Below are 12,723 nucleotides of genomic sequence, written 5' to 3'. Positions count from 1 at the left end.
TTTTCTTAACTTTCTTCTTAAGATTTTTCCTAAGATAGAACTTAAGAACAACTTAAGAATAAATGAGATTCTCGAAAACAAAGTTCTTAGATTTCTTCTCAAATTTCTTCTCAACTTTAAGAGAAGCTCTCACCTGTCTTAAAGCAGCTAAAGTGAAAGGTAAGTCTTACTTGAACCATTTTGTATTGCATTTTTTATTTTTATATTTTTTTTATTTGGATTTATTTGATTTTATTAATATTTAGTTTAGCCCTAGACAATGTGTTAACACATTTTGTTAATTCGAGTTGGTCAGAGTACTTTTGTGTGAATGTAGCCTATCACATAAAGCATGTTTGAGATATAACTGAAATGGGCCTTTCAGCCTGTGTCACATGTAGGCCTATTCCTAGATTACACCACAATGTACTCAGAAAGTAAATCAAGGAGGCAGTTGTTGTATTTGATGTATACTACTTAATTAATCATAAGTAAGATCATAAGTTCAAAAGAGAGAGAGAGAGAGAGAGAGAGAGAGAGAGAGAGAGAGAGAGAGAGAGAGAGAGAGAGAGAGAGAGAGAGAGAGAGAGAGAGAGAGAGAGAGAGAGACACACACAGGTGTAAAAATCACAGTTCAAAATCTAAGAACTTCTTAAGTGAGAAAACTAAGAAGTTCCTAAGACAGGACAATTCTTAAGAAAAAAATGGTGAATAGCGTTTAAGAACATTCTTAGGAACATCTTGGGCCCTATTATGCACTTCTTAACTTGCCGTCTTAAGTCTTAATTAAGACGCACCGCCAGGTTAAGACCTACCGCCACCCTTATTATGCGCCTCATACGCGCTACTGCTATTATGCAGGTGTCGCTAGGCGCCCACACATAAGACGTAAGACTCCCGTGCATATATTACTCATTGTGGGAGTGTTCATATGTTAATGAAGTGCGCTAGGCGCCCCTGCTATTATGCGATCTGACTTTGCGCCTAGCGCTAAGAAGTGGTTTGAAAAGTTCTTAGGCGCTAGAGTTCATGCACGTTTTGAAACACGAGCGCGCTCTTGTTTCAAAACGTGCATGAAGTCTAGCGGCTATGAACTGCATAATAGCATAGCGCTTATGACTTAACGCAGCCGGTTCTTAAAGGGAATGGCACCTGGCACGCTGATTGGGTTGATTGAGAAGACGCCCAAAACACACCCATGACTAATTTTTGCATTCTGCATTATTTCTGGGTAAATAAAACCCCTAATTTTCACATTTTCCCTGTGTCCTCGTGCCTGTACTTCGGCTCGGTCCATCACAATTACATTACAGAAAAAAGCTATGAGAATTGTATACATAAGGTCGGATTTTGTGATCATACAAATAACTTGTTCCTAAAGTCAAATGCCTTAAAGCTTATGGACTTATTTAAATTTAAACTGGCACAATGTATAAAGCAAAGACTCATGAACTCCCAGGTAACATTAAAAAAATGTATATATAGAGAGGGATAAGGGATATCATTTGAGAGGTAACTGCAACTTTAATAAGGGTTATGCTCGCACCAATCTCAGGTGTTCTTAAGATAATTCTTAAGACAATTCTTAAGAAAAAAGATAAGATGTTCCTAAGAATGTTCTTAAACGCTATTCACCATTTTTTTCTTAAGAATTGTCCTATGTCTTAAGAACTTCTTAGTTTTCTCACTTAAGAAGTTCTTAGATTTTGAACTGTGATTTTTACACCTGTGTGTCTCTCTCTCTCTCTCTCTCTCTCTCTCTCTCTCTCTCTCTCTCTCTCTCTCTCTCTCTCTCTCTCTCTCTCTCTCTCTCTCTCTCTCTCTCTCTCTCTCTCTCTCTCTCTCTCTCTCTCTCTCTCTCTCTCTCTCTCTCTCTCTCTCTCTCTCTCTCTCTCTTTTGAACTTATGAAGAACTTCCATCTAAAATGTGAATATAAAATAAATAATAGTAAGGACATTGTTTCAGTTACTTGGTCTACTTAAATAACATGTTCATAATGATTAATTAAGTAGTATACATCAAATACAACAACTGCCTCCTTGATTTACTTTCTGAGTACATTGTGGTGTAATCTAGGAATAGGCCTACATGTGACACAGGCTGAAAGGCCCATTTCAGTTATATCTCAAACATACAAACATGTGATAGACATTCACACATTCACACATTCACACAAAACATTCACACAAAAGTACTCTGACCAACTTGAATTAACAATATGTGTTAACACATTGTCTAGGGCTAAACTAAATATTAATAAAATCAAATAAATGCAATACAAAATTGTTCAAGTAAGACTTACCTTTCACTTTAGCTGCTTTAAGACAGGTGAGAGCTTCTCTTAAAGTTAAGAAGACATTTGAGAAGAAATCTAAGAACTTTGTTTTGGAGAATCTCATTTGTTCTTAAGTTCTATCTTAGGAAAAATCTTAAGAAGAAAGTTAAGAAAAAACTAAAGTTAAGATACGATTTTCTTCGGGAATACCAAATCTTCTTAAGTTTTGTCTTAAGAACAAATGTTGTTCTTAAGAACAAATGTGTTCTTAAAAACGCTTGGTGAATCCGGCCCCAGGTGCATATCATTCTATGGAGTTACCATGTGGAATGGGCTAGATGGAAAAAATTAAGGAAAGCAGAAATATTGCTCTATTTTAAAAAAGGTATAAAGGAAGGATTTTCGTTAACTACCAAAATGAGGAAAGGGAAGGTGACTATTGTTAATCTTCTGGATACTAAGCTGTGGTTTTCTTTGTCTTTTTCTTTTGTATTACATTGCGGATACCGATGTTTGTTATTTATTTTGTGTTTCAGTATTAAGAATGGAAAATTATGTTTATTTATTTATTTTGTGTTTCAATATTAAGAATGAAAAATGATTAGTACTGTTGATACTGTAATGTATGTATTAATTCATTGGATTATATAATTTAAGTATTATTGTTCTCACTTGGAAGTGACGGATAGTGGTAGGACATGATAAGAGTAGGCTTCATCCTACTCCCTTTCAAACAGTGAAACCTGTACTCTTTCTATTAGTTATTCGTTTTTATTTATTTTTAAATCATGTTCAAAATAAAGATTCATTCATTCATCATCAAACGGGAAGGGGGGGGGGGGGGGGGGGCGTGATGTGTTACAAAAACACAGAAACACAGAATTTACCTAAAAATGCCTTGGAGCTCATGGCCTGCATGTAAAGCATATACTGTCCAGTGTAACAATCACAGATATGCTAACTACAGTAGATACTGTATCTAAATCCTCATATCAAAGGTCTGAATCTGTGAATCTGTACTTGTGACTGAAAATGTAATGTAGATTTTCTTAGAACAGGAAATAAACACACTGGAGCTTGTCCCAGATTACCCCGAATTCACCCTACCTCACAATGGTTACTCATTGTTCAGAAACAAAAAATCTATTGAAACAATCTTAAGACTTCACAATATCAGTGTACAAAGTACAGAGAGCCGGGTAGGATTGTTGATTGTAGAAGTTATCTAAGCCTCATGTGTCCTCCACAGTACAGGCAACAGAAGAGCGGTGTTCAGTAAACAAGACATGTCTCTGGTGTACAGGACTCTCGTCCTGATTCTCTCTCCTCCTTCCTCCTTCTGTCCTTCCTTCCTTTCTTCCTATGCTGACCTGGCAGAGCGCCGTCTCTTCATGCAGTACCTAACCCCTGTTTAGCCTCCTCTCCCTGAATTAGCTCCCAACCAGCCATTTGAATTAACCCCCCATTGCCGCACCGTGTTGTACATGGCAGGGAGGGCGCTTTCTTTTGACTAAGACCTTGTGACAGCAGCTCTCTAATTTCCTGTAATTACAGATTACACATATGGAATTCCTGCACACGCTGCCTTTAACCCTCCCCTCCTAAGTGAGTAGGGAGCTCTATACATTTATCAACCAAAGCCTGACCACAGGGTGTGTACTGTAGACAGACAGGCCTATAGCTGAGGCCTAAGGGCTGAATCAAGAAGGATAAATGTAGAACATGATGGAGGATGAGTACTTACCGTAAAAGGGATTCTGTTTTCCCCATGCTAGGCTAGGCTATGTAATTTTCTCTTGCTTAATGAGAGGAAGACCTTCTAGTAACGATGAGTGACATTATATCAAACAGCAGCCACAATCGTGGTGCCTGAATACATGATGTTTAATGTAGGCCTTGAAATTACGCACATATTTTGATGGGCTACATGTACTGAATTGCTTGTTATTTCATGATAGTGAAGAATCAAACTCTCAAAATGCATCCCAACATCAGATGTAACAAATACACTGATACAATAGATTTAAACCTAAGGGGCCTCCACTTAGAGGCAGTGGAAGTTGTGTAAATGGACATTATGAATCTCATGCTTAGAAGCTGTACAAGGGTAGAATGATTAGAACTCCTCATAAAAACGGCTCACATGCCGTTAAGACCTGACCACTACTGAGAGAGTCAGTGGGTGAAACCGACACAGACAGCCACATGTTTAGTGCAGGCCTCTCATGAGCACAGGGCTGGGCCATGATTAGAGCACAGCACACACACAAGCCTGATCCACCCAATACACACACTGGTGGAGCTTCTAGCTTCCCTCTATTTAACCCTGGGCTAGGACAGCCTGGCACCAACAGCCTTCTGGAGACCACACCAGATACCACCATGATAAGTACTGTACTTTAGGTTATATACTATACATTTCATATTATTTATGGCATCATTTTGGGCAGAAATTGGGTTGTGTGTCCAGTTGAAAGAGGTTTCTGTATAGGTGGGTGTGTGTGTGTGTGTGTGTGTGTGTGTGTGTGTGTGTTTGTGTGTGTGTGTGTGTGTGTGTGTGTGTGTGTGTGTGTGTGTGTGTGTGTGTGTGTGCGTGTGTGTGTGTGTGTGTGTGTGTGTGTGTGTGTGTGGAAAAAAGGTGTGTGTATGTGTGAGCTCATTTCTCATGATGCTCTATATATTGTGTGCTCTTCAGTGGCGCGGACTGTGTAATCACAGGTGAGAACAAAACAACTGAAAAGGGCTATTCAAATTTTAATGAAGCACACATGATGCTTGGGTCTATCATGCCAGTATGTTTCCATGATTCACTTTAACCAGCAAAACATGCTTTGCAATGATGTAAAAATGTAAACATACACACAAATGTACTGTATTTTACATTCATTGCGCATTACCATAAAAAAACAGCTTTCCTCAATAATTCTGCTTGCTAAAGGTCAAAAATGTAATAGACTTTTAGCATCTAGCCCAGGGGGAGAAAGTAAGGAAGCAAGGGTTGGATTTAGTCTCAGGCACGGGTCTACATTAGCACCACACCAAGCCCGTTTACCATGCCATACCCTGGAGCGGAACTTCAGGAACATCGCCCTCTTTCTCCAGAGCTGTGGAGGAACCGGGTGGACAGTGAGATTTGGAACGACAACATACAGTACAGGAGGATCCCTGGCACTGACATGCTCCTACTGTATTACACACACCACTGGAAACACCATACACCAAACACATAAACTCTAATGGGCAACTTAAAAAAATATATAAAGCCAGGAGAAAACAGGAAGTAAGACAAGCACTTTCCCTGACAGTAGCAGTACAGCACATAAGGTAGCAGAAGGGCCTCCATATACATACGTGGTACACTACAATGACAACTGGACTGTCCGTGACAACAAGCACACTGAGAACAGACAGTATGCAGCTGGTATTAACTCAAGCACACAGAGCGTACAGTAAGTTACCATAACCAACAGTTGCAGGAGTGTGTGTAGAGATTGTGAGTTGACAAACACACACACACACACACACACACACACAGGAGCGTGCAGCGGTGCCCCTGCCACCTTTTACCCCCGTCAGAGTGTTGATGCGTTCAATGGTGGGGGACTCTGGGATACTGCTGTCACTGTGTTCAGATTGCGGGAGGGATGGGAGGCTGGAGTGCAGAGAGTCACATGTCTCAGCACAGTCAGGAGGCGTTAAAGGAGACTTACAGTGCAGTACATGGAGAGGAGAGGAGAGGAGGAAGGGAAAGTGAGAAGACAGATAGCAGAGTAATATATGGACCCCCTCCTCCACCACACTGCAGAGTAATATATGGACCCCCTCCCCCACCACACTGCACAGCAATCCTGACCCTGTAGAACCTGAGGGCTACTTAGCCCCAACCTGGTATCCCATGAGATCCAGCCACATCCTGGCCATAGAAGGGTGGAGGGTTTAAAGAGGAGCTGTTATAGGTCACACAACTACAGTAGCTATGTAAATCAGTGTTGCTATGACAATCGAGGAAGGGAGGGAGGAAACATAAAAATAACAACATTCCCCAGGACATCATGAACTTCCTTTTGCCAGGGGTACACACACTGATGGCCTGGTCACTGTCCTGGATACCACAGAGGAGTGGTAGACTAGAATGAATTAATTCTTAACTTGTTAACATGAGGAAATAACATGCAAACTGGTGCTAGGATCAGCAGACACAGCCCACAGCTGCAGGCTGTTGGCATATGGTAAACAACTGCATGACATTGTACAGTAAGACCATTGTAATACCGCAGCAGTAACAGCTGTTTAAAGACCAACCGAAACGACAGTACCACATCGCACTATGCAGTGATGAGCAAACATGAGCTATCCCAGTATTATATTGAATAGTTAAAGGTCAATTGTGTATCCACGCAACAACTCATTCTTCAACAGGTCTTCCCATGACAAAAAACATGTCCCACGAATTATGACTAATGTTTTGATTTAGGCCTATGTGCAGGCCTATCAAGATGCACCAGTTTATGTAGTGTGTTTACCTCAGAGTGTCCATGCTGGGGAGATCCTCTGCTGGATGTGGGGTGTGAGTGGTAGCCGTTGCTGCCATCTGAAAGACAGAGAGATAAAAGGGATAAAGACAAAAGGCCCCAAAGCTCTGAGGAAGAATCAAGGAAAATACAGACTGGACCAGTCTGGACCAGTCTACCTCCTCAAGGCCCAGACCCAGGCTCAGGTCCGACGCCCAACTCAGCCTGAGGGTCCCACGTACCAACCTCAAGAGGAAGGGTGACCGTGCCTTTGCAGTGATAGCACCGACCCTGTGGAACGCGCTCCCTTCTGCCATCAAGTTTGCCCCCACTCTGGACTCCTTTAGAGCCAAGTTAAAAACCCACCTCTTCCAAAATGACATTCCCTAAATCTACTCCCTATTTGTTGTGAATTGTATGCCTGAGTTTTACGTTTAAGTCGTCTGTGTCTGATTGCTCTCTGTGTTCCTTGTCTTTGTCTTTATCTGTTCCTTTACCCGGGCTGCGCCCCGGGCCGATGTAAAAGTTGGATGGGGGGCGCATTATAAATGAAATTAACATAACATAACAGACGTTCAATGAGAGATAAAAGTGGAAGAAAAGCATGCAGTTTTGAAGGTGAATAGTGAAGGAATGGAAAAATGTGTCACTACCAGAGAATTTAATATTAGTTATGATAGCATTGTAATTGGGTCATTATTCCATAGATAAAGGGGCCAAACTGTTACTCCAGGGCCAACATTTCTAAATGGTTTAATTCCTAATGTTATTATTTTCATGCAGTCTCATATGTGTAGTTACAAGACTAAAAGTCAAGACAGGCAAAATAGGACCATAATCTTTTTTCAATGTGCCAGTGCATTTTCCCTGTTGTTTTCAATGGGAAGGATGTGTTTTGTGCAGTCCTCAATCATAGCAGTGCGTCTTGCTTCTTTTAACCGATGCCCCATGGATAGTCCATGGGGGTGATGTGATACTTATAACAAATAATAAAATGAATCTACTGTTGTCCTGACTTTTCCTAAATGTCTGATTTTAACAATAGTGTTAAATAAAAATATCATCAAAATGTTATGTAGTTACAAAGTAATTTCAAGAGGCACACCTAAGGATACATCAAAGAGCAAGGTCCAGGATTATTACAGGGTTCAAGACTGAGGTGTCATTTCATTGTTTAATGCTGAATATTATAAAGATGCATTAATGCCATACATCTACAGAAAGATATTTTATGTCACACGATTTTTGCCAAATCTATGAAGACACAAAGCATAAAGCATTGAGCATATGTTTCCAAATCAATTAATACATTTTCTTGGACGTTGCTCCTCCTTTATACCTTTATGTAGGCTAATTACAAGCAATAATGTGTATTTTCATCACTGACATGTTAAGACAACTTCCAATTACCGTATTATAGAGAGTGATAAAACAGACAGGCAGGTCAGGGTGCAGCTCCGACCACCAGGGCAGCCATTGGCTCTGAGCTTAGGAGTGCTGATATCACAAGAGCACAAGAGCAATACCACAGTACCCCCTTATGACTTCAATGGAAGTCAGGCTGTGAATCAGCATTAACTAACAATATTGAATCACTGTATTAGAGAATCCACTGAACCAGCTGCCTGTGCCAGCTATGAGGGGGGTGAGGGGGATTGTAACTTTGGGAAGTTTGGTAAACTTCAGGCTGCATTGTACAGCTAAAGCCCAAGGCTGTGTAGCCAGCTAGCTGCTGACTAAAGCTACTTTCTCACATATGTAACTTGTTTTGTTAATGTGTTTTGTTTTTATATGATGTATAGTTTGTTGATTTGACTTTCTGACCCGTAAAAAAATATAATTTATGGTCAGCAGAGTAAACAGCTTGGGAATTACTAGGTCATTTAATTTCCATAAACAAATGGTTGGGCACACAGAAAGTACACTGAACATCACACATACAAATACTCAAAGGTAGCTTCCCTCTCATCTCTGTACCTAAATAGACATTAATTGATTGATGGGGCTCTTTGGGGCTATATTTAGTTCTGCTCTTAGCACATTCCTGCACTCCTGAAACAAGCACTGGGTGACAAAACAATGTAATCCCTCAGTGTCTCCCACATTGTTATAATGACTTAAATTAAACTAGGATGCAACAGGGACATGAACGTAGGTTCAGGCAACCTAGCAACCAAACGAATAGTCCCCTTTGTCAAAAACCACTTCCTCTTTCATACCAGCCTTGTATAAAAATACCCCAAAACAACTCTCAGAAAATAACGACAACCCTACTTATCTTTTAGCTTAGTTATTGTCTTATTGAAATATGTTATTCTGTATACAGTAACTATAGTGTAGCCTGCATTCAAGCACAATAAAGACTGCGAGGAAGCCATTAGAAAATGTCCACCCGAAAGTCATGTTCTTGTTGGCTCACTGACACTGTTTGAGCATTCAGACCTACAGCAAATGCGTTGCCAGTACTAAAGAAGATAAGGATATGTGTTGTCGGATCAGTTCCCATGAAACTGTGACAGACTTTCTGAACTTTTAAGAGGGCCTTGAAACAGTTGCTGGCACATTGGAATACAGTGGCATCTACTGGGGCACTTCAGCAGCTCTGCTACACCAAGAGACTCCTTGTGCCAAAGGCATCTAGACACAGGACTTCCCTTTGTTTCCTTCACAGTACACCTGATCACACTATCCCCCAGCTCTAAGCCTGACTCTGTTTACCACAGCAGCAATCAAGGGAAGGATAGGGGTATGAGTATGAAGGTACATTAAGTTGCAAGCAAAAAAGAGGATTTTGAATTTTTTGGGGTAAAAACATTTAATCTGTAATGAATACAGAATATAAATACACCATTTCCCTGTTACCACAGTGTTTCTTTCGCTAATAATACTAACCGCGAGAACCAGGACACATTTCAGCTCATGCTCTTATTTTGAAGGCTCATTGAGGGAGCAACATCAGGAAAGACCAGGAATTTGCAACCAAAAAAACAAACTTTGAAAAAAAAAAAAAAAAAAAAAACTGACACTTTTTGGGGGGGGGATTGCAACATAAAGACAAATATGTACCTCCATGAGACAATACACATTATTTACATATAGTAGCTAGTAGTTATTGATCATCTACCATACTAATACTGAGAGCAAAACCCCATTGGGTGACAAGATAAAGTCAAACAGTGGTATAAAAGTGGTGTGGGTATACTGGTTATCTCAAGTCTGCTATATATATATATATATATATATATATATATATATATATATATATATATATATATATATATACATACAGTATATAGATATAGATATAGATATAGATATATAGATTTACAGTATACTCTTCCTTTCAACCTTTTGTTATAACTATTATTTTCATGGTTTATCTTTGCTCAAGTACAGATGTGGCATGACTGTTTTAGCTACGATTTTTTGTTTGCTTGCTTTCCTATGACAGGAAATAGCACTCAGTTGGCAGATTTTAGAGCATCATACAAACTCTGAGGTTAGACTCAGAAAAACACTAGAAACTAGGCGCGCGCACGCACACACACACACACACACACACACACACACACACAGTGTGTAGTAGGAAAACCAGTCTTATCTCACCATGTGCCATCTTTACAATATTCTCTACTGTAACGTCCACGTGTGTCCTTGTTATGTTTCCCTCTCTTCTGTTTTCCTTTCTATCATTCTACATTGAGGTCTCGTCAATTGGCCTCATTCCTATCAATCATTATTCCCATCTCGTCCAGTCAGAGGGCTGCCCATCAACCAATCTGAGGGCTGTCCGTCTGTTTAAATGTTCCTCATTGTCCCTCATTGTTAGTCGACTGGTTTTGTGTTTGGTTGTGTTCTGCTTGTGTTAAATGCTCTTAGGTTTGTTGTGTTAAGTAGTTAGTACATACAAATATTTCTGTAATTTCAGTAGTTTCTCTTGTTATTGTTAAACTTGGTTTGTCTATTCATTTACTTTATATGGAGAATAGTTTACTTTGAGTTTGTTTTTGTCATACATTAGCCATAGGAAACAGGTGAGTAGTTGAGATACCCTTGGGTATACATTTCATCACGTAAGCTCACCTCTGTTATACATCAGGCAAAGGAGCGGATGTCGTAGGTATTAGGATTGTAAATAGACACTTGGGTTTTCACTTTATCTTTGATTTGTCTGGATTGGCACCACTCATAGTCTACCTGTCCTGTGGCTTGTGTATTGTTACCATCACTGCCATTTTCGTTAATAAATCAGTAAATTAGTTCTATTTGATGTGTTAATTATTAGTTTTCCCCCACAGTAAGCTGGGGTACATACACCTTTTTGTTTGACTCCCACTACAACCCCTAGACGTAGTGCCATAACAGCTGGGAGTTGTCACATCTTCTACTAACTGACTTCTCTGTAATCTATTATACAGTACTGTAAGCTTGAAGTCCGAAAGGATTGCTGGAGGGCATCCAGAGTAAATCCCTCTGACATTACCATACATGGTGTAAAACTGTCTTCTGCTCAATTGAGCTGACAAAAGTTATGAGTCTTTTATTTGTAAGCACTGTAAGGGGTTTTCTTCAGGCTAAAGCAGTCATACAGGGGCTTCACCCTGCAGACTGAGAGCGGCTGCCACCATGATTACTGGTGGTGACAGACTGTTTCCACTGGCCAGCTGTCAGGACTGCAAGGTTGGCTGTGGACTTGTGACTAAGAGAGGCTGGCCATTTCCAGCTAAAGAGGAATCTCTAGTCTCGACCATGAAGCAGGCAGGAGTGTTAAAGGGAAAGTCGAATTTAGCAGTGTCTTATTGTAACACTTCACTTTCTATGGAACTGACCCATCCTTCACTAGCCATATATTGACAGTGAATTAAAAAGATATCTATAATAATAAAAGCAGTGGTAAAAACTGGAAGTACAGTGGGCATAAAACACAAAGTTAAGTCAGGACGATGACTCCATAATGATACAGCATGTTCTCCATTAACCTAAACCTAACCTAACTTTCTACGGTGAATACATTGACAAAGCATGAAGAAACTGAGATTTATACCACTGATCTACAGCTGAGCCTAATATTACAATCTCTGCCGGGTATTATTACGTGTTTTCTATGACATGTTTTCTATTCTGTTCATGCTCCGTGTTTATTGATCTTGGATGTTGTTCCAGTGAGTGCAGAGGTAATTAACAGAATATGATACCAGGTGGTACTTCGTTTGCGAAGCGTGGGATGTCTATTTTGGAGATAATTCAGTCATTGTATTGTCTCAAGATGAAAATAAATCTAAAAGAACATAATCACCCGTTCATGCGGCGCCGCGAGTATTATTCAGAGACACATTGAACTGATGAACTCACCACCACTGAAAGAATCCGTAGGGCTCATCTCTATCAAAGTTGCATCTCGCGTCTTTCCCGTTATTCGATTCATGTTGCCGTGATAGTCAGCGGTCGGCACGGAAACAATAAGGATGGAATAAGTGTCCTTGGTGCCAGGGCTCTGTCCCAGCCCACGCCTTTGCCTTTGGACTCACTTCGAAAGGCAAATCTTAAACTACCTTTCTACGAAGAATTTGGATACTGCACTCTGGATTTAAGACGTCACCTAGCACCCAACTACCTCTGAAAAAAAATCTCACCAATAAAGGGGAGTGGCCCTAACACATTCTGTCGGCGCACTTACAGTAGGCCTACTCTCTAACGGATAAATAAAAGTACATTAATACATAACTACGGAAGAGTATTAGGGCCACCAACTGAGTTATATGGCTTATATTCCGAGTTTTAAGTCAGAATTGCTGACTTTTTTCTCAGAAATTCTGACTTTAATCTCAGAAATTCAGACTTTTTATCTCAGAAATTCAGACTTTTTTCTCAGAAATTCAGACTTTAATCTCAGAAATTCAGACTTTAAACTCAGAATATAGCCCATAAAGAACAGTTAGTTCCGACCAAGTAATTTG

At 40.1% G+C, this 12,723-nt stretch overlaps 1 protein-coding gene across 1 annotated transcript in view; it reads right to left on the bottom strand.

The window, feature by feature from the left end:
• ano5a (anoctamin 5a) overlaps positions 1–12,191 on the bottom strand; it is a gene marked incomplete at both ends in the record, with an annotated part of 31,570 nt that extends 19,379 nt beyond the window's left edge. The window contains 4 exons of the mRNA XM_080539657.1: positions 5,318–5,359; positions 5,823–5,960; positions 6,779–6,846; positions 12,119–12,191. Of these exons, the coding sequence (XP_080395783.1) occupies positions 5,318–5,359; positions 5,823–5,960; positions 6,779–6,846; positions 12,119–12,191 (321 nt within the window). The remainder of the gene's footprint in view (positions 1–5,317; positions 5,360–5,822; positions 5,961–6,778; positions 6,847–12,118) is intronic.
• Positions 12,192–12,723: the final 532 nt, after the last annotated feature.

The sequence above is a fragment of the Nansenia antarctica genome (assembly GCF_963989245.1).
Source record: "Nansenia antarctica genome assembly, chromosome: 9".
NCBI lineage: Eukaryota > Metazoa > Chordata > Actinopteri > Argentiniformes > Microstomatidae > Nansenia > Nansenia antarctica.
The sequence above is the reverse complement of the archived record's forward strand: the minus strand, read 5'-3'. Positions and strand labels throughout refer to the sequence as shown.